The sequence below is a fragment of the Nerophis ophidion genome, linkage group LG07, assembly GCF_033978795.1.
Source record: "Nerophis ophidion isolate RoL-2023_Sa linkage group LG07, RoL_Noph_v1.0, whole genome shotgun sequence".
Classification (NCBI taxonomy): Eukaryota; Metazoa; Chordata; class Actinopteri; order Syngnathiformes; family Syngnathidae; genus Nerophis; species Nerophis ophidion.
In genome coordinates this window covers 19,714,174-19,741,595 of record NC_084617.1, presented here as the reverse complement: position 1 = coordinate 19,741,595, position 27,422 = coordinate 19,714,174, and the positions used below count along the sequence as shown (strand labels likewise).

General features: G+C 40.1%; 2 protein-coding genes across 3 annotated transcripts in view; both read right to left on the bottom strand.

The window, feature by feature from the left end:
- Positions 1 to 6,123, bottom strand: part of setd1a (SET domain containing 1A, histone lysine methyltransferase) — a 43,220-nt gene extending 37,097 nt beyond the window's left edge. Inside the window, exons 1-2 of one of the 2 annotated variants that reach the window (XM_061905541.1) lie at positions 6,019 to 6,123; positions 2,216 to 2,360 (exon numbers count right to left, since the gene is read on the bottom strand). In XM_061905541.1, coding sequence (XP_061761525.1) covers positions 2,216 to 2,353 — 138 coding nt within the window. In that variant the 5' untranslated portion in view covers positions 2,354 to 2,360; positions 6,019 to 6,123. The other variant, XM_061905540.1, reaches the window with a different exon arrangement.
- Positions 6,124 to 11,261: 5,138 nt separating this feature from the next.
- Positions 11,262 to 23,747, bottom strand: ccdc47 (coiled-coil domain containing 47). The gene is made up of 13 exons (XM_061905539.1): positions 23,592 to 23,747; positions 19,329 to 19,642; positions 19,148 to 19,249; positions 15,734 to 15,908; positions 15,486 to 15,607; positions 15,330 to 15,395; positions 15,154 to 15,255; positions 14,189 to 14,299; positions 14,022 to 14,107; positions 13,896 to 13,954; positions 13,714 to 13,823; positions 11,815 to 11,982; positions 11,262 to 11,703 (listed from the first exon to the last, which is right to left on the bottom strand). The coding sequence occupies exons 2-13, from the start codon at positions 19,632 to 19,634 to the stop codon at positions 11,623 to 11,625; spliced, it is 1,488 nt and encodes a 495-aa protein (XP_061761523.1). The 5' UTR covers positions 19,635 to 19,642; positions 23,592 to 23,747; the 3' UTR covers positions 11,262 to 11,622.
- Positions 23,748 to 27,422: the final 3,675 nt, after the last annotated feature.

Genomic DNA, 27,422 nt, shown 5'->3' with positions numbered 1-27,422 from the left:
TCAAACAAACTCTGTTAATAATCCATCCATCTATTTTACCCTGCTTATCCCTTTTGGGATCATAGGGGGTGCCAGAGCATATCTCAGCTGAATTCGGGCAGAAAGCGGCGACAACACAGATAGACAGACAACATTCACACTCACATTCACACACTAAGGACAAGTCCGTGTTGCCAATCAAATAAACTCAATTAATAATCCATCCATCCATTTTCTATCATTTGTCCCTTTTGGGGTAGCAGGGGATGCCGGAGCCTATCTCAGCTGCATTCGGGCGGAAGGCGGTGTACACCCTGGAAAAATTGCCACCTCATCCCAGGGCCAACACAGACAGACATACAACATTCACACTCACATTCACACACTAAAGACAATCTTGTGTTGCCAATCAAATAAACTCAATTAATAATCCATCCATACATTTTCTACGGCTTGTCCCTTTTGGGGTCGCGGGGTAAGCTGGATCCTATCTAAGCTGCATTCGGGCGGAAGGCGGAGTACACCCTGGACAATTCGTCACTTCATCGCAGGTCCAACACAGACAGATACAACATTCACACACCAAAGACAATTCTGTGTTACCAATCATCCATCCATCCATCCATCCATCCATCCATATTCTACCGCTTATTCCCTTTGGGGTGGCGGGGGGTACCGGAGCATATGTCAGCTGAATTCGGGCAGAAGGCGTTTACACCCTGGACAAGTCCCCACCTCATCGCAGGGCCAACACAGATAGACAGACAACATTCACACTCACATTCACACACTAGGGCAAATTTAGTGTTGCCGATCAACTTATCCCCAGGTGCATGTCTTTGGAAGTGGGAGGAAGCCGGAGTACCCGGAGGGAACCCACGCAGTCACGGGGAGGACATGCAAACTCCACACAAAATGATCTCGAGCCTGGGATTGAACCCCAGACTACTCAGGACCTTCGTAGTGTGAGGCACGAACCACTCTTCCACCATGCTGCCTTGTTGCCAATCAAATAAACTTAATTAATAATCCATCCATCCAATTTCTACCATTTGTCCCTTTTAGGGTCGCGGGGGTGCCGGAGCCTATATCAGCTGAATTCGGGCGGAAACCGGGGTACACCTGGACAAGTCACCACCTCATTGCAGGGCCAACACAGATAGACATACAACATTCACCCACTAAGGACAATTTTGTGCTGCCAATCAAATAAACTCAATTACTAAAACATCCATCCATTTTTTTACCGCTTGACCCTTTTGGGGTCGCGGGGGGTGCCAGAGCCTATATCAACTGAATTCAGGTGGAAGCCGGGGGACACCTGGACAAGTCACCACCTCATTGCAGGGCCAACACAGATATACATACAACATTCACACACTAAGGACAATTTTGTGCTGCCAATCAAATAAACTCAATTAATAATCCATCCATCCATTTCCTACCGCTTGACCCTTTTGGGGTCGTGGGGGGTGCCAGAGCCTATATCAGCTGACTTCGGGCGGAAGCCGGGGTACACATGGACAAGTCACCACCTCATTGCAGGGCCAACACAGATAGACATATAACATTCACACACTAAGGACAATTTTGTGCTGCCAATCAAATAAACTCAATTAATAATCCATCCATTTTCTACCGCTTGACCCTTTTGTGGTCGCGGGGGGTGCCAGAGCCTATATCAGCTGAATTCGGGCAGAAGCCAGGGTACACCTGGACAAATCACCACCTCATTGCAGGGCCAACACAGATAGACATACAACATTCACACTCACATTCACACATTAAGGACAAATCCGTGTTGCCAATCATCCATCCATCCATTTCCTACCGCTTATTCCCTTTGGGGTCGCGGGAGCACTGGTGCCTATCTCAGATACGATCGGGTGGAAGGCGGGGTACACCCTGGACAAGTTGCCATCTCATCACAGTGTTGCCAATCAAATAAACTTCATTAATAATCCATCCATCCATTTTCTACCGCTTGTCCCTTTTGGGGTGGCAAGGGGTGCCGGAACCTATCTCAGTTGCATTCGGGCGGAAGGCGGTGTACACCCTGGGCAGGGCCAACACAGATAGACAGACAACATTCACACAATAGGGCAAATTTAGCGTTGTAAAAGTCCCAAACCCAATCACAATAACAATTTTGGAGAAAGAAAAATTGCCATTTAGGATTATTCACAATATCGTGCAGCCCTGCATGCAAGTAGAACATACAAAGAGTGAAACTTACGGGCACACTGAAATGCACTCCATCATATCTGTAGATTTTCTGAGCGACCCGTCTAATGGCTGGATCCTGGACGAGTTTGTAGCTGTTCCACTGCAAACTGACAGCTTTTTGTGTGTCTGCCCCACCGTCTGGATCCATGCTACAGCTGAAGTGTCAAACAACAACAAAAAAAACATTATTTCAGCCAGGCCAGGATGTTTTAACTATTGCAATCATACCGGTGTGCATATATTAGGCTAGGCCAGTGGTTCTTAACCTTATTGGAGGTTCCGAACCCCACCAGTTTCAAATGCGCATTCACCGAACCCTTCTTTAGTGGAAAAATAAAATGTTTTGTTTTTTTCGAGTTCAAACAAAGTTATATGTTTGTGGTAACACTTCAGTATGGGGAACTTATTCTAAGTAAAAAAGACTTAATTTAGAATTATTTGGACACTATGGGAACATATTCTAACTAATTAAGACCTCATTTAGAGTTATTTGGTTAGGGTTATAATGCCGAATAAGCCATTAATAAGTACTTAATAATGACTACTTAAGAACCAATATGTTACTAATTTGCATGTTAATAAGCAACTAATTAATGGTGAACATGTTTCCCATACTAATGTTTTACCATGTTTTTTTTACTAATGCACAAAATGAACCTTGCATGAACATCACCTTGTTCAAACAATAAAACCAACTCAAAACAAATTCATCATCAGCCGTTGTCAGTCCACTGCTGGACGAAAGCCTCAGTATGTTTCTGCCATAGTGAACGATCTCTAGCTGCTCCCTGCCACTGCACTGTTCCCCAATATTTGTCTATTTCATCTCGCCATCTCACTCTCTGTCTTCATCTATTTAAGCTCCCATCCATGGGTCTCCATGATGTCATTAGGGAAGTCCATCTATTATCTGTTCTCCTACTGATATGTCCAGCCCACTTCCACTTACTTAATTTAATAGTTCTCATAATGTCTTGGACGTGCGTTTGTTTTGTTGTCTTTATATGTGATTCGTAGCATATTTCTTTCCATGTTGTGTTGTGCTGCTGCTATTTTCTTTTCCATTTCATTTGACAATGTCCAGGTTTCAGCTCCATATGTCTAGATTGGTAACACGCATTGATTACCATGAATTGATTAACGTGGACCCAAACTTAAACAAGTTGAAAAACTTATTCGGGTGTTACCATTTAGTGGTCAATTGTACGGAATATGTACTGAACTGTGCAATCTACTAATAAAAGTATCAATCAATCAATCAATCAATAAAGACCTTTCTTTTTAGGCTTAACGGTATTTCCCCTCTCATGATGTTGCTCAGTTTTCCATATAGGCACCAGCCCAATCTGATTCTCCTCCCTAACTCCTGTTCTTGACTCTTTTCTTTCAGGCTAAATCTCTGCCCCAGATAGATATATTCATTAACTTCATCAATTTCATTTCCATTAACAGTCACAGGTCCATGAGGTACCATGGAATTTGCCATAACTTTTGTTTTCTTCATATTCATTTTTAATCCACAACATTTGCTGGCATTTGCAAGGTCTTTAAGCATATCTTCTACTTCACTGAAATGCTCTCCCAAGACAACAATGTCATCTGCAGACCTCAGATGATTAAATTTGTCTCCGTTGATATCAACTCCTTTATCCTCCCACTCCAGAGAGCGAAAAATGCCTTCCAAACAAGCTGTAAACCAGGGGTCTCAAACTCAATTTATCTGGGGGCCACTGGATGTAGAAACTGGATGAGGCTGGGCCGCAAGAAAAGTTATCTTAAAAAATCTAACATGCACTTTTTACTAATTTCACCTTCTTTGGGTGGCTTTCTCGCCCTAGTAACATACTTGTCGACTCTCGCGAATCTTCTGGGAAACACCCGAAAATCAGTGCCCCTCCCGTCAATCTCCCGGGGCAATCATTCTCCCGGTGTTCACCAGGACAACAATAGTAAGGACGTGTCGTGATGACAATGTCTTTTGCGTTCTCTACGAACTGCCATCTCGTCCGCTTCTCCACCATACAAACAGTGTACAGACCCAATCACATATTGTATGAGACTTCTGCAGACACACGGAAGCGACTGTAAGACATACTTATTCAACAGCCATACAGGTCACACAGAGGGTGGCCGTATAAACAACTTTATCACTGTTACAAATATGCGTCACACTGTGAACCCACACCAAACAAGTTTGACAAACACATTTTGGGAGAACATCCAAAACACAACAGAACAAATACCCAGAAGAGTCGGGGGCTGCATGGGATTCTGGGTATCTGTTCTGTTGTGTGTATGTTGTGTTACGATGCGGATGTTCTCCTAAAATGTGTTTGTCATTTTTGTTTGGTGTGGGTTCACAGTGTGGCGCATATTAGTAACATTGTTAAAGTTGTTTATACGGCCACCCTCAGTGTGACCTGTGTGGCTGTTGATCAAGTATGTCTTGCAGTCACTTACTGCGTCTACAAAATCTAAATACAACACGTGGCTGGACTGGTACGCTGTTTGTACATGTCGTAGAGGACGATAAAGGCGGGGCCACCACGGTGTCCCCTTAATTTTGTTTGAGTGAAATTCGGGAGAATGATTACCCCTGGAGGGGCACTTTAAATTGGGAGTCTCCCGGAAAAATCGAGGGTATACAAATATGAAACTCGCGGGCCGCACCAACACTAAATTTCACATCACGGTTCGGGCCGCAAAATAACGTTTTGCGGGCCGCATTTGGCCCGCGGGCCGCGTGTTTGAGACCCCAGCTGTAAACAGTTTAGGCGAAATTGTATCGCCTTGTCAAAACAAATTACACACCTGCAAATCAGTCAGCTGTTGCCGTATCCGTAATACGCGGATAGGGAGAAGTTTGTAGTTACACGATGAGTTCGTTGTGTTTTGACCTCCGCCGAACCCCTAGGGTTCGATCGAACCCACGTTAAGAACCACTGGGCTAGGCGGTCATACTGATCTGACGCGCAGCCGCAGCTAATAACATGCTACCGGCGGTTACTCATGGGTAACACAAACTGAGTGAGGACGAATGATCCTTGACTGTATTACTTCTACATCGTAAATAATCTGGCAAAATATGCAAAATAAATGATAGCGTGACGTTTCCGTTGAGGGCTAAGACGCTGTCAAAACAATGAGCGCGTTACGTCACAGAGCACTAGTTTAGTTAGCATCCCGCGGCTAGCACGGGCTAACACGCAGAGACAGAAGGCAAAGAAGCTGTGCATTTTACGCCGGGACGGCGTTCAAACTGAGCAAAACTCGAGTCGGGTTCACGACCGGGTGGCAAATATCACATCAACCGCGACCCAAGTGTTGCAAAACGACAATTAATCAGTTATGTTTTTATGCTAATGCTAGGGTAAGTTTTCGCGAGCGTTGGCTAGCGCTAACTAGCATAAGCATCAACTTGAGAGCCAGACGCAACATTTTCTCGCCCACTTCTTCAACCGGGTACACATTGCCATTAACGGCCGTGCTATGGGAGTATTTCCCGGGCTCTATCGGCTCCCTTCCTCTTTTTTAGTAACCCCCGGCCAAATCTACACTCCCACCTCCGAGGGTCCTACAGCCCGCTCCTCACCCCGCCGCTCCGGTGCAGGCAGCAGGCCTGGGCAACAAGAAAAACACAGTCCCTCAAACACAAACCGGACAGCTCCGATGCCGCGCTCAAGCAAAACCGGTACGCGAAAACGATTCCGCTCATATTCCGGTTGCCAGTCGATACAAAGACGAGGCTCCACGAAGCACCCGGGCGTTGTTTTGGTCTGAAAACCCCAATATTGTGACGAGAGCGGAGCAAACCTGAACGCCTCGCCTGTTCGCCATCAGTTGGAGCAACTGCAGCAGTCGCTTCGCACCAGCACTTTCTCCAAAGTAACACACCTCTTAAAAAAATACAACGACAACTATATATGACAAGAAAATTGTTAATAATTACGTTTTTATGAATTGACGACTAGAAATAATTATATTAAATTTTATTTACATCCTTTTAGCAACTAAAATATACGACCGAATCTGCGTTGTCAAATCTAATGACCCGGTCGAACAAAGCGTCCTCTGGTGGCTATATGTGACATTTCTGCAAATATTCTCCTCACCATTTACAGCAGTGGTCCCCAACCTTTTTGTATCCGCGGACTGGTCAACGCTTAATAATTTGTCCCGCGGCCTGGGGCGGTCCTTTTTTTTTTTTTTTTTTCCTTCTTTGTCATGAAAAAGGGACGTTTTTGTCATGAAAAAGGGAGGTTTTTGTTGTTAAAGCACTAATTGTAAGTGTATATTGTGTTTTTTATGTTGATTTAATAAAAAATAAAAAAATAAAAATAAATTATTCATTTATTTTTTTTAAATAAAAAAATATTCTGCAGCCCGGTGGTTGGGGACCACTGATTTACAGTATTTTTGAACAAAAATAGTGACTTGTTTTTTTTAAGTCAGCAAAAAGTTTTGAATGTATTGTTTGAATATTTATGTACGATAAAAAAAACAACAACAAATACTATCTTGCTGGGAATTAAATGGGCAAGGCACAGCATCACATTGAATTCTTAGCTTTACTATTAGGGGTGCACAAAAAAATCAATTCACATTCTAATTGGGATTCTTATTCATTCCGATTCTAAATTGATTCGTCCATCCATCCATCCATTTTCTACCACTTATTCCCTTTCGGGGTCTCGGGGGGCGCTGGCGCCTATCTCAGCTACAATCGGGCGGAAGGCGGGGTACACCCTGGACAAGTCGCCACCTCAGTAACTTTCAAAAATAAATTGTAAAAATTGTAAAAAAATGTAAAAAAAGAATACATTCTGAAAGTTTTTAGGCCATCTCCATGCACCTAGAAATAGCTTTTTTTCACCATGAACCCATACTTGCCAACCTTGAGACCTCCGATTTCGGGAGGTGGGGGGTGGGGGGCGTGGTCGGGGTGGAACGGAGGCGTGGTTGGGGGCGTGGTTGGGGCGGGCCGTGGCTAACAGGAGAGGATTATATGTACATCTACAATTCACCAACTCGAGTATTTCATATATATTTCATATGTGTGTATATATATATATATATATATATATATATGTGTATATATATATATATATATGAAATACTTGACTTTCAGTGAATTCTAGCTATATATATTTATTTTATTACATATATAAATAAAATAAATAGTTGAATTTCAGACGGCACCTATCAAATACACAGTAATAAAAACACAGTTGCTCTACTAACTGTACTGTGCTTGCTGGTTACTAAAAAACAACAACACTTACCTTTCACTATTTGAGTAATCTTTGTCATGCCATTTTCGTACTGAGAGTCACTTGCCTTCAGGTGCGCAACACCACATAAATTGTTGGCCAATCAGAAAGCAACCCCATAACGCTATAGCCAACATTGACCAGGAGATGGCGACAGACAACATAGAATGACTCTATTAAAACGGCGTCACCATGGCTGTAACTTTCTCGTTCTTCTGCTTCGTCTCCGTGTGTGTGCAGTTTTTTATTAAAATCCGTAGATGTTGTAACGTGATTGGGCAAGCAAGCTGTTTATATAGTAGGAAAGCGGATGTGAAAACAGGCTGTCCCCAATCAGGTCCGCATGGAGCTGGAGGGGGCGTGTCCTCCAGCTCCGCTGAATTTTGGGAGATTTTCGGGAGAAAATTTCTTCAGGGAGGTTTTTGGGAGAGGTGCTGAATTTCGGGAGTCTCCCGGAAAATCCGGGAGGGTTGGCAAGTATGCTTTAACCTGTTTTGAAAATATTTCATTATGATTATTATACTAAATATATACTGCGAGGCTCGTGTTGAGTTGACTCTGAATCCAATCGCCACCCCAGAAATCGGATATATTTCACAGCTCTATAAATGTATGTGTGTGTATATATATATATATATATATATATATATATGTGTATATATATATATATATATATATATATATATGTATATATATATATATATATATATATATATATATATATACGCAAATCCCATTGGGGTGATGAAAGGATGGTCAGCGCCTGAGAGCTGCGGCCTACCACCATGACCTTGCACTCCCTTCCCTCTGTTGCTAGATACCTCGAGATGTACGTTGTAATATGTATATTTTCCACCATAATTTACACATATATTCTTTAAAATTCCTACAATGTCAATTCCTGGATTTGTTTTCACATTCTGTCTCTCACAGTTGAAGTGTACCTATGATGAAAATTACAGACCTCTGTCATCATTTTAAGTGGGAGAACTTGAACAATAGGTGGCTGACTAAATACTTTTTTTGCTCCACTGTATATATATTTATTTAAATACTGGGTTGCAAGCAACATATATTTGGATTGTTTCCACATTCTAGTATTCCTGTTACAACGATAACCATGCATCTAGCTATGTGGTATCAGTGCTAAATTTAATCTACAGGCTTCTTACTCTACCCAGCAGAAGTAGTAGGTACACAGGAACACAGAGGTGTGGAGAAATGAGAAGGTTTGTGACAAGAATGAAGAAAGAAAGAAAAAAAGAGCCTACGGCAAATAACAAGAGCGTAACTCACACAGTGCTTTGTACAAATAAATACCAAGTTTTCACCAATTCAGGTAGAGGCGGGGTGGAACATCTCTCCCCCGGGGGGGTCATGACAGAAAGTAACTGTGAAGCACTGAATCAAAGTGTGTATAGTATCTTCTTTCTTGATTCTCTTTGCTTTTCTTGTCTGCATGAGAAGAGCGTGCTAGCTACAAAGCTAAAAGTCTGTGTGATCAACTTGATAGTCAGCACTTGTTTGTCACAGAGTGTGTTGTTGCCATAGGAAGGGCAAGAGAACTTGCGAATGTCCAGGTCAGCTGTGATTCTTCTTCGTGGAAAACTTTGTCCATTGGTCGAAGGGGCGACAACGAGAATGCGGGCTCCCGTAGACGAAAGAAATCAGCAAATGCATTCGGACTGGCAAAGCAGACTATCAGTTATTTTCCGCTATCTATGTCGAGCAATTACTCAACGTCTAGTTTTGTACTCCTACTCAGCGATCCTGTTCTGTCTCCCTGTAATGTTTGTCTAAACTTGAATGGGATTGTGCTGAAAATTTAAATTTTCCTGAAGGAACTCTCCTGACGGAATAAATAAAGTACTATCTAATCTAATCTAATCTATCCTAACTATTGTGAAACCATGAAGTAGTTGCGGCCGTAAAGTACGACCGCAAATTTCCGCCTTCAAGCACGGTGTCCTGATCAGATATCTTGATTTATTGTTATAAAATGTTATTCATCACATTGTTTACTTCTACACGTCCATTAGAGATATGATTCATGTATGATGGCTCAGGTGGCAAAGGGGTTAGTGCATGTGCCTCACAATACGAAGGTCCTGAGTAGCCCTGAGTTCAATCCCAGGCTCGGGATCTATCTGTGTGGAGTTTGCATGTTCTACCTGTGAATGCGTTGGTTCCCTCCGGGTACTCCGGCTTCCTCCCAACTCCAAAGACATGCACCTGGGGATAGGTTGATTGGCAACACTAAATCGGCCCTAGTCTGTGAATGTGAGTGTGAATGTTGTCTATCTATGTTGGCCCTGCGATGAGGTGGAGACTTGTCCAGGGTGTACCTTGCCTTCCGCCTGAAATGCAACTGAGATAGGTACCAGCACCCCCTGCTACCCCGAAAGGGACACAGCGGTAGAAAATGGATAGATGGATGAAATACAGGGTAAGAATACACTTCTAGGTCAGAGGTGACTTATGACACGCACGGTTTACCAGGTCGTGTTGCGCCGATGGACGGAGGGGGTCTTAAACAGTGGCATTGCGTGTGTGTGTGGGACAAGGATAAGGTTAGATGGAATTTACCCTTAATGTAGAAGAGGCCAAAAAGTTTTTAGGGGGTTATGTTTGCCAACGTTTCTTTTATTTTTCCCATTTTGGGGGTTTTCTTTGTCTGGATTTGGATTCACATCAGGGGATGTCATTGTGGTTTGTGCAGCCCTTGAAGGCAGGTTTAATTAAGGGCTATACAAAACTTTGATTGACACGCCATCAGACCGTACAACTCCACTCTGTGGGTGAGGGGGTACTAGGAGGACAGGGAATGCAAAACTATAACATATTCCCCCATTAATTACTTTTTAAATTCTGTACACTGCTGCTGGATATTTAATTTTCCTGAGGGAACTCTCTTGAAGGAATCAATAAAGTACTATCTATCTAACTATTGTCCAGCCACACTGGCTAGCCTTTGTGCTGAACTTCACTGTCATCCGGGTGACGGCTGCAATGTCACCCACGTGGTTCGGTCCCTAGCTTTTCCGTTCCCCGCGGGATTCGAAACCAGATCGTCCGAATGAGGCGAGCGTGCTGACTATGGAGCTAAAAGCCCTTGCTATCAACTTGAGAACCAACCAGCATTGCTGTTGTCAAGGAGAGTGATTTCCCAACCTCACTGGCTGGCCACTGTTACACATGCCAAATGAAACACAATTAATAGATAAAAATTTAAGTTGCGTTAAAGTACCATTGATTGTCACACACACACTAGGTGTGGGGAAATTTATCCTCTGCATTTGACCCATCCCCTTGATCGCCCCCTGGGAGGTGAGGGGAGCAGTGGGCAGCAGCGGTGCCGCGCCCGGGAATTAAACCCCCAATTCCAACCCTTGCTGCTGAGTGCCAAGCAGGGTGGCAATGGGTCCCATTTTTTTTTATAGTCTGTTATGACTCGGCCGGGGTTTGAACTCACAACCTACCGATCTCAGGGCAGACACTCTTAACCATTATGCCACTGAGTAGGGAGGGATAATTCAATCCAAAAAATGTTTGCTAGCTCCATATGTATAAGAATCCTCACTACTGTTCAGTCATTACTTTCAAGCTGTCAACTTTGGTCGCTGTGATGAAACTAAATCTAGTCCAAAGTGCGCCGACACGATCATCAAGTTAAATTTAGAAACCACACCCTTTCCAGTCCCCATATAGAAGGCACCATTTCTCTCAAAGGCAACAGGATCTCCGCTTTATTTTTTTTTCTAGTTTGACCGCAATGAAAACGCAAAAAAGAATTCAGTGCACTTTATTGACTTTGCTCAGATATTGGTTAGAAATAGCCTGCGAGAAACTCATAGTAGATACAAGTTCAAATGAAGTCGATTTGATCGATGTAGATTATATTAATGCTATTATTACTGATCGAATCGACTCCACTGTGGTGCTTGTTGAAACTTATAAAACGTGGTACAGCAGGTCAAGTTATAAAAGCCCACAAGGAAAATGCTTTTAAAAACCAGGATGCTTGTGTTGATAAGATGTGATGCTGACGAGAGGTCCTTTTCACAAGATGAACAGATGGTGACAAAGCAGGCAGAACTTGGCACAGCCACAGAAAATATGTCTGCTTGAAGCTGCAGCCACCATTCTTTCACATTGCCTTCACTTTGATCTGCTTCATCTTCATTTGCTTTTTCTCGATCTTCTTCTGCTCACGGCGCTGGGCGGCTTCCTGAAAAACAAGCATTAAAAACATCAATTGTGTTTTTGAGTGAATTAACGTTATTGACAAATAAAACAGACTGCAACCGTTGCAATTCAAAACGGATACTACAGTCCTGACCTCGAGGCGACGCTGTCGGTCAGGATCCTCCTCGTTCATGATCCTCTCCTTCTCTGCCCGCTTCTTCTCCTCGCGTCTCGTCTGGGCGGCCTCCTGCCGCTGAGCGTGAGTCTGCTTCAGGAAGTTCTCCTCTACTCGGGCACGATTGCGGTCTGCCTTTATTTTGCCCTGCAGACACAAAGGAGGGTCTTCTATGCTCTTTTATACTGTACATATTAGGGTTGTCCCGATACCAATATTTTGGTACTGTTGCCAAAATATATTTTGAAACTTTTCTAAATAAAAAGGGAACCACAAAAATGGCATTAATGGCTTTATTTTAACAAAAAAACGTAAACATGTTTCTTATTGCAATTTTGTACTTAAATAAAATAGTGAACATACAAGACAACTTGTCTTTTATTAGTAAATAAGGAAACAAAGACTCCTAAATTAGCTGCTGACATATTCAATAACATATTGTGTCATTTTCCATTGCATTATTTTTTTCTAAATTATTAAGGACAAGTGGTAGAAAATGAGTTATTGATCTACGTGTTCATTTACTGTTAATATCTGCTTACTTTCTCTTTCAACATGTTCTATCTACACTTCTGTTAAATTGTAATCACTTATTCTTCTGTTTGGATGCCTTACATTAGGTTTGGATAATACCACAAATTTGGGCATCAATCCGATACCAAGTAGTTACAAGATCATACAATGGTCATAACTTAAGTCCTCATGTGTCCAGGGATGTATTTCCTAAGTTTATAAACATAATATAAACCGGTACTTTTTAGCGGCGGTATAGTACCGAATATGATTAATTAGTATCGCAGTACTAGTACCGGTATAGCGTACAACCCTAGAATGTATGCATGTCTGTGTATGTATAAATATGTAATAAGATATCATTACATCGCAATAGACACGTAATCGACATCAATAAAAAATGTATTTGATAAAACATTAAAACATTTTTCTTTGTCTGTAACAACAGATTTTGCAAAGCAAGGTTGGTTGCATGAACAAAGGCACTAGCTGGCTGGTAACCGAGCAACACAGGAAGTATACCTTACTTATTGGTACATATTTTATGTATTTTGGAACTGCGTAAGTCCAAAAATGTAAAAAGTGGAGGCATTGCGAATATATTCTTGCCTTCCTTTAAACTTCCGGGAAACGACCAGTTTGGAATTTGCCCAATTTGTGACGTTTTTGCCATTGATGATGTTAGCGAATTATCCAAATATGATAATGTACCCAGAAGGCTTTGCGTGAGTCTGCCAATGTGGTCTTTAAGATCCTTCCTTTTCGCTACACTCTTGTTATGGGACAGACTGGCTTGTACATGCACATGCATCCTTCGCTGTTGCCATTTCTAGAACAAAGTAGCGTGTAGTTCAAACGTATTCGTCAGTAGACTTGCTATGGAAGCGCTAAAAACTACAACAAAGATGGCGAGGAGTTGAAGTAGAGTTATGTATATAAGACACAAAACGGCGCATCCTGTCAGAAAACGGCTTGAAGATGTTCAGTAAAACAACCTACGCTACATTTTGAGCAAAAAAAACACCATTACATGTTCTGTAGACCATAAGGAAGTGTTTTAAATTTAGAAAATAACGTATCACGACCCCTTTAAGTTGATTAACATTAAATAACCATTTATAAAGGTCGTCATAATGTGGACAGGTGTGCGCCCTGACATTTTGGGGTTCCAGCTGACAAAATATTAACAAAAATGGTACTTTAATATAGTTACACCTTCGATGAAAAAGATGTTGATTGATTATAAAGAGCAAATAAAGTTGACCATGGCATTAACTGATTACATTAGCTAAAATAGAATAATCCACTTTTACAGAAAGAAAGTCATGTCACTGTGATGTATGTACAGTATGTACATGTGTGTACCTCTCGGTTGAGACGCAGCTTCTTGACCTTGTCGATGCTGTAGATCACCATGTTCATGAGCGGCAGCAGAGCGTCCATGTCTTTGGGAGAGGTATTTCCCATGCCAGGCACTATAAACACACCATAATAATGACCAAATAAGCATGAGTTTTCTTTTTATCAAATGAGACTAAAATCCCCACCATTGAAAGTAAACAGCAGCGTCTTCTTGGTGTCAGGCAGTTTTAAGGGCTGACCCTCCCTGCAAAACAACATTTTAAATATAGCTGCAAACATGAATAAAAAGTTATTCTTGGGCTCATACTCACTCTTGCATAACTTTTGGACCAGAAAATTGGTCCGAGAAATGGATGGACTCGATCTTGTCAGCGTGGTTGGTGATGTAATGGACCATCTAAAACAGACCAAAGCAAGGTTGAGAGACTGCAGATGTGTTAATGATGAGTTATATACAAGTATCGTGGTCAGACTTCACCTTGCTGTCCATCACTCCCTCTGTGACCTCGCCCATTTCAGTAAGGATAGCCAGAGATTCTGGAAGACCGAATTTGACTCCAGACTTTGGCTTCTCCCCGCAGAACTCACACTACACCACAACAAGGTTGTATTTAGTGTGGTGTATGGGACAATTAAATAAAGCATTAAGCTGTTTTTCAGCAAAAAACAGAACACACACATTTTATAGACAATCAAAGTTTTACATGCAGAAAACAAAATGAGCGATGCATTTGTACACTCTGACCAAACAGACTGTGCTCTCTTAAAACTTAATGGTAAACTTTAAGATATATATTATGAGTATGTTTATCCATTTAAAACAAAATGTGGTCAAAAGATTTCAGTGTTTGTAAGTAACCTACTTTTTAAGCACGTTGTACAATACCGTGATCATTTTGGTTCACAATAACCGTGTTGTGAAATATCCCCATCGTTACATATTGATGTCTTTTTAGCAAAAGCTTTTTTTGACACTGAATTTACGTCACTGAGTTTTTTTAAATTAAATCATGCTGACAGTTTTATTGAATAAAGATTTGTGAGGAAAATGTCTTTTAAAATTCAATTGGTTGAAATAGTGTTTTTATTGTGTAAAAATTCAGTGTAAAAAAAATAAATCACTGAATAATTATTCAGTATAAAAAAATTCAGTGCAGAAATATTCCTTGGTTTAAAACTCAGTACTCATTTCCAGTAAATTAAGACTGAAATAATCGATCTTATCACAGGACAAGCCAATGAGGTGCTTTAGTCTTAAATTTTAAATAGAAATTTTCTCACAGAATAGTTTTTGCAATGAATTTTTATTCAATGAAATTGTCAGCATAATATGATGTGGACAAATTTAATCCACAAAAACTCGAACGCAAAAGTTCAGTGTCCAAAAAAAGCTTTCGTAATAAAGAAAAGTTAACCTCCATAGTTACATCCCTACGTACTTACCAAGTCCTGCATCTCTTTCTGAAGGCGGGCCATGGACTTCTTGGTGCCCACAGCAAACACAAAAGTGTCCATGTCTTCGTCATTGAGCGTTACTTTGATTTGCTGCACAAAATACACACACACTGTGAGACAACTAAACTCAGTGAGCAAATCCTTCTGGCTGAGATGGTACCAACCACTTGGTCGCAGGTGGGCCTCATCATCCTGGCCAGAACATTGAGCAGGTCCTGCCTTTTCAGGAACTGGAAGCACAAACACGTGCATGACGGTCATGGTGTCCACATAAACACACACACCTGGATGCACACACACACACACACACACACACACACCTTGAGCTGGATGAGCATGCCCTCGCAGCACACACGTCCTGAGCACCACAGGTTGTAGATGTGCTCGTTTTCCTGGTTGAGTTTGCCTGTGCTCGTCGCTTCTTTGCTGGTGCCGTCGTCGCCTGCGCGTACGCAATATTGTTAGCAGGTTGTTGACAGAAAGGATTCATCAACGACCTTTTTGTCCCCTGACGGAAAAGGAGACCATCACTATTCGAAACATCCCGACACTGATGGAAGAAACTCACCCACGAGGGCGAAGTTGCTCTCTAAAAGTTCTCTGTGAGAGTTGAACCAGGCCTGAGCCAGACGGCTGTTCTTGTTCTTGCCGATGATGTAGTTCATTATGTAGGCCAGAAGGCCCGTCACCATTAGGATCTCCATGTAGTAGCTCTCCCAGCTGTTCTGCAGATGCGCAGGGACCTGCACGGAAATAACAGGCAGCCATTGAGGCTATGGACAAATGTGGGCGACCGCCCAGGGAGCAATTGGTTTGGGGGTGAGAGGAAATCATTATTTTTTCAAGAATCTGCTCATTTGCATCAGAGATGTGACGTTTGCAAACAAAGTCGTTTGAGCAGCTCCCAGTTGCAAGTCGTTTTTATTTTTATTTTTTATGCACATGCAGCTATTGTGTCGGTAATTGCCCATGGCCTCATGCTACTACAAAATTAATCTACTTAAAGAAAACTTAGCGTCTGGATTCTATTAAACATTCTATACATACATATAAATGTATTTTTTATTAAACAAATTAAAAAAATTAAATTAACTGTAAATGTATATATTTTTTTGATTAACTTTTCTGGCAAGTTGTTATGTGTAGTAGTTCAAGCATAAACACGCCGGGTACGGTAGTGTTTTTATTCACATTTTTTATTATGTCCTAATTTTTATTGTAGTTTTGATTATACTTTTTAAATCCATTGTTGCATTTTATTCTTAATTATTATTTTTGTATTTCTTCTGTACTTTTAAAATGCTTTTGTGCTACGAAGGTTTTAGGCGAGGGAAAATTCAAATTAGTGATGTCATTGCCAAAGCATGAAATGTGGCAATGCCTTATGGAAAATTTACAAAGAAAACACAGCAAAAATTTAATTATAGCCAATATTTCAGAATCATTCAAACCAATATAGTAATATTTTTGTAAATTTAAACTATTCTGATCCACATCTTATCTTACAACTGATACTCGTGGTTGTCTATGATTATTCTTATTCATCCAGGCTATTGTCATCTCAGGCCATTCAATCGTTCGCAACTGGACTGTTTGGTGGTTTGTCTTAGAATAAGTTCAGCTGCTCATCCAAGTAGGTTTTTTCAGTTCGTGCTTTTACACTTAATTTGTATAGATCTTCTAGTGATTGTTTCCTTGATAAAAAAAAAATCTTTAACTGCACACAAATAGTTTCTGCACGGCCACTGCAATCCTGCACTCATGAGAGCGGTGGTGTGTCTCTGTGTGTGTGCCGTGAACAGTGCAGTGTTAACAATGCAATTTCATTGTTGATGATGTGCATTTATTAGAAAAGAAGAATCAAGGTTATGACAAGCACATTTTTTATAGCATTACGCTATAAATAATTTTATCAGATTACTTGATGAATCGAACTAACTGAACAAATGATTACTTAAATAATCGATATCTGCCGCCCTTTTTTGTAGGATGATTTAGCTTTGTGCCTGCACTATCTATGCTTAACAATGTATCAAAATGTTTATTTAAATGATAATAAATAAATGTGTTGTACTTGTATAGCGCTTTTCTACCTTCAAGGTACTCAAAGCGCTTTGACTCTACTTCCACATCTACCCATTCACACAGACATTCACACACTGATGGAGGGAGCTGCCATGCAAGGTGCTAACTAGCACCCATCAGGATCAACGGTGAAGTGTCTTGCTCAGGACACAACGGACGTGACGAGGTTGGTTCTAGGTGGGGATTGAACTAGGGACCCCCGGGTTGCGCACGGCCACTCTACCACTGCGCCAAAAAGGATGTGTGTGCATTGACTGCCCGTTAAAAAAAATAGGTTGTGTTATTTGAACTTATAGATATACACCCACAACAAGTCAAATGCATGAGAAATAATGTTGTACTTACTATTTAAAGGGGAACTACACTCTTAAAAATTGTGTTTATCATTCATAATCTCAATATAAAACAAGAACACATGGGAGTTCTCTATAATGCCCTTTAAAAAAAATTCAAAAACCACCAACATTCCATTTACATCTTGTGACCTGGACATTAACCAAGTATTAACAATATTGTTATTATAAGTGCTAACACAGAAGATTTACTTTTCGTGGCGCTGTGATCACACTAGCTTATGCAGCTATATTGACATATTGAGTCGGTGAGCTGCTGGATCTCCTCAGAGTTGGTAAAAGTTAATTCTATATAACAAATCATGCCTCTCATCTGGATAGTAGAAAGATGTTGACATAAACCGAGAAGTTGGTCACCTTTGGCATCCAACTTATACCCAAAGATGGCAAAAAGACACTTGTTTTCCACAACTTATTTTTTTAACCCTTTGTGAGGATTACAATTAATTCTTAATCTAAAATGGAAGATATAAACGTCCCATCAGTCAGCAATCCAGTTAGAGCAGACATTGTACAGTAAGTGAGTGTTGTATTATGTTTATAGTTTGTATATATTGTTCAGCACTTAGCAATACTGCTACATGATGCTTACTATTTCCCTAAATTTACAGTCGTTTAGCACAAAGCCTCTTAAAACCTGTAGATTATCATCCTTATATTCAGGCTAAAAATATATGTTTATGGATCATCATTTGTCCCAAAGTAATCTTTATTGCCTCTCACAAAGTATGATGTGAGTAGGTTTGTTGTTCTTAAAGAGATATGCAAACATTGTGATACGTCTGAAATGAATGCGCGGTCGTATGCTTAAAATGAGCAAAATATGTAAATATTACATTTTATTATGATTGTGCCGGTTACATTACATTTATATTACTCTATAAAACCTTGATGTGGGTGTTTGGATGTTTAAGCACTGTGGAAAACAGCAACTGTAATTGGCTCCATCTTATCTGACGTTTGGTAACGTATATTTACGATTTAGAATTAATATAAAAATTAAAACCTGTGTTCATGTCATGCATTAAGATTGTGCATGATGGGCAAAACTCCAAAAATAGTGCAGTACCCCTTTAAGTATTTTCTTTTAACAATAAATTGTATTTATGTGATAAAATATTTGTGCAATTTATATTGTTTACAAACTATTTTGTCCCACCTTTTGGTAAAAAGATAGGTGTTTTTTTTATATATATATATATATATATATATATATATATATATATATATATATATATATATACACATACACATGCATACATACATATAACTAGGCGTGGAACCTTTAAGCAACATGGCTGTCTCACACAAATTCATATGTGACGCCAGAATACATGAAACAGCATTAAAAAAATGTACATATTTTGGACTTTAGAATGCCTTTAAAATGTCTGGAACAATATATCCAGTTGCACTTTGAACAGGTAAATAATTTAAAATAAAAGTTGTGTGAAGAAATCAGGAAATGTGTCGAGCGTGACAGTTACAGCAGAAGACAAGTGATATTAAACTCAGGGAAGGTTTTAGCTTTAAATCAGATTTACCGTGTGGATTATGAGGGGGTCATTCATGGGGTGACCCGTCTTCTCCATGTCTCCAATCCCTTCAAACTCCTCCTGGTCATATTTGCTGTACATGTCCTGATCCTACACAGCACAGCTCAGCAAATTAGCTCCACTACAACACGGCGACATCTTCTCCTTACATCTCCACTTAAAAGCCAACCTGGGTGTCCGAGTCCTCAAAGCCATCCTGACCGTCATCCTCCAGCTCCACCGTAGCCTCGTCTTCATCCTCCTCTTCATCCTCGTCCTGCGAGGAAGGGTGGGCCCGCGCCGGTGGCGGCGGGGCAGTCCCGGCCTCGGGCGCCGCGTCGTCGTTCACGTCCTCGAACTCGGCAAAGTCGTTGTCGTCGAAGTCCGCCAGGTCCTCGCCGTCGTCAAAATCGTCATTGTAGCGCCCCCTGGAGGCGGGTAGGCCCAGGAGGAGCAGCAGCAGGGTAGGTACCAGGAAGAGGTATACGCTTCGCATTGTGGTGCCTGCAACAAAGTGGGAAATTGTCAAACCAGACAATCAAAAGTTGTGTTTGAGTAGTGGCACAACTTTTTATAAACTAAATTGTATTTGATATTGTAGCTGAGATAGGCGCCAGCGCCCCCCGCGACCCCAAAAGGGAATAAGCGGTAGAAAATGGATGGATGGATACTTGTCCAGGGTGTACACCACCTTACCCCCATGTGCAGCTGAGATAGGCTCCAGACCACCCCGTAAAGGACAAGCGGTACAAGATGGATGGATAGCGCAGGAATATAACGGAGGTTAATTTGTGTCTTAATTACGAAAGCTTTTTTTTAATATATTTTTTAAAAATAATGTCACTGAATTTTCCTGTTTAAAATGTGTCAACTGATTTTTTTACATCAAATTGTGCTGACAATTGTATTTAATACATCCATCCATCCATTTCCTACCGCTTGTCCCTTTCAGGGTCGCTGGGGCCTATCTCAGCTGCATCCGGGCGGAAGGAAGGGTACACCCTGGACTAGTCGCCACCTCATTACAGGGCCAACGCAGACAAACAGACAACAATCACACTCCCATTCACACACAAAGGCCAAGTTAGTGTTGCCAATCAACCAATCCCCAAGTGCATGTCTTTGGAGGTGGGAGGAAGCCGGATTACCCGCAGGGAACCCACGCAGTCCTGGGGAGAACATGGAAACTTCACACAGAAAGATCCCGAGCGCAGAATCGAACCCAGATTAAGTGGAAACATTTTTTTTATGTATATAAATGTTATGTAAAACAATTCAGTGCAGAAATATTTGTTGCTTTATAAATCAAGACCCACTGAATTTTCATATACCAATTTATTTATTTTTTTCACTGAATTGCAATACATCTATTTTTTACTTTGTTTACACAATTATTTTTTTAAACACTGTATTTTAACAAACTGAATTTTTTAACACACATTTTGTTCACAACTTTTTTTCAATGAAAATGCCAGTATAATTTTATTTTTTTTGAAGTTTATAAAATTCAAATGCAAATTTTTTTTAATAAAGACACATTAACCCCCATTGACAAGTCAAATGGATGTTTTTTTCTGTCAAAAATACAGTGTCAAAGATTGAGGAGTTTATCTGCATAAAACCTCAGTAATGTCAGTGTGTTTATCAGTGAATTAAAATGTATACATCAGTGGTGTCAAACTCATTTTAGCTCAGGGGCCGCATGGTGGAAAATCCATTAGCAAGTGGGCCGGAATGGTAAAATCATGGCATGATAACTTCAAAATAAAGACAACTCCAGGTTGTTTACTTTGGCCAAAAATAGAACAACTACATTGTGAAAACGTAAAAATCACAAATAATCCTCTGGAAAAAACACTTCAAGTTTGTTGAAAATTCTGAGGAAATTGGTACAGTTTCAAAAACACAATGAATTTAGACGTGGTCTCAGTTTATCTACAAAGCCAGGATTAAACTTTAAGTCGCACTCTTTCTGGGATTGAACAAAAAACACAACATGTAAACTCTTCGAGGTATCAAACACCTCCTTTGTCATGTCCACGTATCAATCCAGAGTTAACTCAACAAACCGTGAGAATCGGAGGTAAAAACTATTCAAAAGGGTTACGTTTTCTCACTATATTTTCATACCTTAGTTGGCGTCTGTCGTGGCGGTAATCCTAAAACCCGTTGGTAGAACACCTTATTTCACCGGTTTGGTCCATGTGCCGCCTCTAATGGCTCTGATATTCAGAAGCGTTTTGGGTGTATAGAAAATAGTTTTATCTATCTATTATTATTATTATTAATGTTATTTTTATGGAAAAAGGACGACAACGAGGCATCTTGCAATGGTAAAAGTTGATTTTCAAGACAAAAAATTATTTTCAAGGTAAAAGTTGATTTTCAAGGTAAAAGTTGATTATCAGAGTACACAAGATACTACCGTCCATTCTTAAAACCCATACAAAGACATTATTGGGGAGTAAGGGTGCCAAATAACGATGTGTTTGAAGCGGAAGACACAAAACGGCAGGTTTTAAGTTTCCACGCTTTACTTTGTACCTCTTGCTGGTCCTAACAGAATTTCTATTGTGACATCCAGTGGACACATTCAGAACAGCAGTTTCTTTCATTAAAAAAAAAAAATACAACTCAGGGGAACATTATCACCAGACCTATGTAAGCGTCAATATATACCTTGATGTTTCAGAAAAAAGACCATGTATTTTTTTAACCGATTTCCGAACTCTAAATGGGTGAATTTTGGCGAATTAAACGCCTTTCTGTTTAGCCCTCTTGAAGCGATAACGTCAGTACGTGACGTTGCCTAGGTAAGAAAGCCGCCATTTTCATTTTCTCAAACACATTACAAACACCGGGTCTAAGCTCTGTTAGTTTCCGTTTTTTTCGACTATTTTTTTGGAACCTTGGAGACATCATGCCTCGTCGGTGTGTTGTCGGAGGGTGTAACAACACTAACAGGGAGGGATTCAAGTTGCACCACTGGCTCGAAGATGCGAAAGTGGCAAGAAATCTGCCGCTAGACCCCATCGAATGTGCCGGAGTGTCTGCACATTTTACCGGTGTTGCTAAAACAGACATGGCACAGAGATGTATGGATAACCTGCAGATGCATTTGCAACGATGAAGTCAACGAAATCAAAAAGGTGAGTTTTGTTGATGTTAACTTATGTGCTAATCAGACATATTTGGTTGCGGCGTGGCTGCCAGCTAATCGATGCTAACATGCTATTTAGGCTATAGCTGTATGTACATCCGAAACTATATTAAGTTTCCTTCCAGCCACATTTAAAGCGAAAAAAACACATACCAATCGAAGGATTTAAGTTGCTCCAGTGTCACAAGATGCGAAAGTCCTGATCGTTTGGTCTGCACATTTTACCGGCGATGCTAACGCAGCTATTCGGCCATGCTATGGCTATGAATAGAGTCAATAGCTATTAGCTCAATAGCTTCAGTTTCTTCTTCAATACTTTCATACTCCAACCATCCGTTTCAATACATGCATAATCTGTTGAATCGCTTCAGCCGCTGAAATCCGAGTCTGAATCCGAGCTAATGTCGCTATATCTTGCTGTGCTATTCGCCATTGTTTGTTTACATTGGCAGCACTGTATGACGTCACAGGAAAAAGAACAGTGGCTTCGAGAGAGCGAAAATAAGGCACTTTAAAGCTTTTTTTAGGGATATTCCGGGACAGGTTAAATTTTGAAAAAAATTTCAAAAAATACAACAAGTCATTGGGAACTGATTTTTATTGTTTTTAACCCCTTTGAAATTGTGATAATGTTCCCCTTTAATACTTGGCAAACTCATCAGGCGGCCCGGATAAAACCTGTTGGCGGGCCTGATCCGGCCCACGGGCCATATGTTTGACACCGCTGGTATACAAGGAGTAAGAGACATGATTTGTGTTTCTCATGTGGTCCTAATAACAAGTGCCAAGAGCCTGGTAGTCACGTGATGAAGTCCATAGGGAAAAGTTCCCAAATTGAGCGACTTAAAACTCGTAAACAAAGACGAAAAAATTCACAGGCGCTTGACTCCATCGCACATCAAACCTGGGAAACAAACTTTATCTGCACGACCAAACGGAGGCAAACGTAAACAAATGTGAGTCAATCGTTTAAGATCAAGCACAAATGTCTAATATGTTGCTAGCGCAGTTTAGCGACGCGCACTAACACGTTGTAACAACATTTATGTAAAAAAAAAAAAAAAAAGTGTTTGTATTTTTTGTTTAGCTGTTATTACTTGCACAAAAGTGGGATTAAAAGCCTTCACTTTAATCACATTTGCGTGTCGTCCCATCCCCCATCAAGTACAGTACTTTCTTATTAGCTAGCATTAGCATGCTAACTAGCTAGCACGGAACCAACTTGAGCAGAAATGAAGTCAGCGTCATAATAAAGCGCAGATTGTGGGAAACGGAGGCCTTGCGGTGTCTTACCGGAGTGTTACCCGGGCTCACGTTATGCCGTTTGATGCCGAGTAGCCCCCAGGAGTGTGCGGGTGAGACGCCTGGCGATTTTGACACGGCTTTAACCTCTCAAAGTAAAAGTAGAGCAGCGATACTCGCCTGTCAACGCGAGAATTTATAGTCACGTGATCACTGACCACGTTTTTACACTGTGCCCAGCTGTAGTGTTTATTTATTTTGAAATATTGACAAAAAGTAAACATTTTAATGCTGGCTAATTAAACATTTGTCTGGAAAAAAAGGTTTGGTTGTTGGATTTTCTTTTCATGAATGGAAATCGAAACACAAAAACATTTTTTTTAAATTTTTTTATTGAGACTCTTATTAGTAGATTGCACAGTACAGTACATATTCCGTACAATCGACCACTAAATGGTAACACCCGAATACGTTTTTCAACTTGTTTAAGTCGGGGTCCACGGTAATAAATTCATGCTTTCATCGAATGTAATTTGAAAACGCAATGAAGAAAAAGAAAAAAAAAACAAAGCGTTCGTCGTTTTGGTGTCGTAAAGCAATAACTAACCCCAAAAACTAAGCAACTATCAGAATCAGAATGAGACTCTGAATAGTTTGTATTGCCATTGAGAACGGGTTCACAAACTAGGAATTTTACTTGGCGCAATCGTGCAACAAAAAACATATATAACACAGAATAGAATAACATGAGCTGTAACTAACATTTTCATTCTTGTATTTCAAATAACAATTAAAATACCCATAAATTGAAACAAAAAAGGACCACAACGGAAGATTTTTTTCCCCCATTTGCAGCCACAGGAGGTTTTATTTTCAAAGTAAAAGCATGGATTATGTGCTATATGTGGTTGTACTGTATGTCCACTTGGACGTTGGAGTCTGCAATAAAGCTCGATTGATTACTACGGTATCCGTGTGCCTTTGAGTCTGGCTACAACGTCTTTGGAGAAATGATTTTAGATATGGCACAAAAAGGACTGTTATAGGGACGGCGTGGCACAGTGGAAGAGTGGCCATGCATAACCCGAGGGTCCCTGGTTCAATCCCCACCGAGTACCGACCTCGTCACGTCTGTTGTGTCCTGAGCAAGACACTTCACCCTTGCTCCTGATGGGTGCTGGTTAGCGCCTTGCATGGCAGCTCCCTCCATGTGTGTGTGAATGTGTGTGTGAATGGGTAAATGTGGAAGTATGTCAAAGCACTTTGAGTACCTTTAAAGTAGAAAAGCGCTATACAAGGACAACCCATTTATTTATAATTTACATCTATACAAACATATCAACTCAAATGGAAAAAAACAGACCAAACCTGAAGTAGCGATTTTAAAGACACGACCAAAAAATACCGTATTAAATATGTAATGCTGTGTTATATATGTATTATTGTGTATAATTATTATACATAGCGTGATCAAATAATCTTTTGCATCCACTTTCGTGTGTTATGTGAATAGATATTTCTGCAGGTGTTTCTTCAATAACTTGTTTAGTTTGCGTGCCGTAGTGTCCCCGCTTTTACTTTGAAAACAAAAACATTTCCGGTGGCAGAATATGTAAAAACATTAGTTTTGTCTGTTTTTCTGTTTCTCTTTAGGAGGGATTTAAATTGATTGATTGAATGATTGATTTAAACTTTTATCAGTAGATTGCAAAGGAAGAGAATAAATTATATGAAACAGTACAGTTTACACAGTACAGTACATATTCCGTACAATTGACCACTAAATGGTAACACCCCAATAAGTTTTTTTTAACTTGTTCAAGTCGAGGTCCACGTTAATAAATTCATTTTGAAAAAAAAAAAAAGGTTTGCTATTATAAATGTAAAATTAAAATCAAACCGTGTTTAGAAGTTTTTTGATGCCAAAAACTAAAAATGCTTTGATTTTCAATTACATTGTTTGCATTTCTAAAATTAATTTGAAAGAAACCAAAAGTTTCTTGATTTTCAATTTCCCAAAGAAAATTCAATGGCCAAAATATACACGGACGACCAGTTCCGTGTACCTTCTGTTCATTCTATTTCCAATTCTGAAACGCAAATCAACAGACACAATAAGGGCCGATTTTCGTTTTTTTTTATGTATGGCAGATTTTAAAACAAAAAAACAGCGGCTTGATTTTCATTAAAATACTGCTACAACGTTTTCCTTTCATGGATTTTTATTTTTCCAGAAAAACACAAAAATCTAATTCATGTTTATCCAAAATGCAAAAATCTGTGGTTGTCTGTGTGATGACAAATCGAACCGGAAGCAGTATTTTAGCTTTTCTTTTGCGTTTAGCATGTTTTTAGCATAACGGTGACACCTCTGTTCAACAGGAGTCCTTTTATCGTTCTAAAAAAACCAAAACATTAAATAGTTGTCCAACTTTTGTTTCAGAAACAAAAATTAAATGAACGGCCTACACCACTATAACGTGTTTACCAAAGCATCGCTTTTAAAAAAAAATGTTTTTTTTAATTAATCAATCCAACAAAACAATACACAGCAATACCATAACAATGCAATTCAATTCCAAAACCAAACCTGACCCAGCAACACTCAGAACTGCAATACACAGAGCAAATTAGTTATAATTTCAACATAGCAATGATTAAAAATCCCTCATTGACATTATCATTAGACATTTATAAAAAAAAGAAAAAAAAAGAACAACAGTGTCACAGTGGCTTACACTTGCATCGCATCTCATAAGCTTGACAACACACTGTGTCCAATATTTTCACAAAGATAAAATACCGTATTTCCTTGAATTGCCACAGGGCATATAATATGCGCCTGCCTTGAATTACCGCCGGGTCAAACTCGCTTCGCAAAATAATTAGCGCATGCTTAGTATTACCGCCTGGTCAAACTCGTGACGTCACGAGTGACACTTCCCCTGTCATGATTTTCAAAATGGAGGAGGCTGATTTCAATACCGGTAATTTGAAATCGCATAAAGGGAAGAATATTAAGAGCTATTCAGTAGGATTTAAGGTCCAAGCTTACATCACACTCAAATTTTTACTGCATGCCTTTGGTATGTGCCGGAGTGAGAAGAGGTTTTAAAATAATTAGCGCATGCTTATTTTTACTGCATGCTTTTGGTAAGCGCAGGAGAGAGAAGAGGTTTTAAATTAATTAGCGCCCGGTGGCAATTCAGAGAAATACGGTATACATTATTGCAATCAGTTGATAAAACATTGTCTTTAAAATTATAAAAGCTTTTTACCAAAATCTACTACTCTACTACTAGGGACGGCGTGGCGCAGTGGGAGAGTGGCCGTGCGCAACCCGAGCGTTCCTGGTTTAAATCCCACCTAGTACCAACCTCGTCACGTCCGTTGTGTCCTGAACAAGACACTTCACCATTGCTCCTGATGGGTGCTGGTTGGCGCCTTGCATGGCAGCTCCCTCCATCAGTGTGTGAATGGGTAAATGTGGAAGTAGTGTCAAAGTGCTTTGAGTACTTTGAAGGTAGAAAAGCGCTATACAAGTACAACCCATTTATTTTATTTATTTACTCTACTTGCATGTCAGCAGACTGTAGCCGATCCTGCTGAAATCCTATGTATTGAATGAATAGAGCAGGGGTTGGGAACCTTTTTGGCTGAGAGAGCCATGAAAGCCAAATTTTTTCAATGTATTACCATGAGAGCCGTATCAAATGTTTTAACACTGAATATACAACTAAATGCATGCATTTTTTAAGTAAGACCTAAATCTTTAGAGTATAAGTCTTATATTTTATATCATTTTTATCCTGAAGCTAACCAATAATAAATAATATACTTCTTTTGCAACACTAAATTGGCCCTAGTGTGTGAATGTGAGTG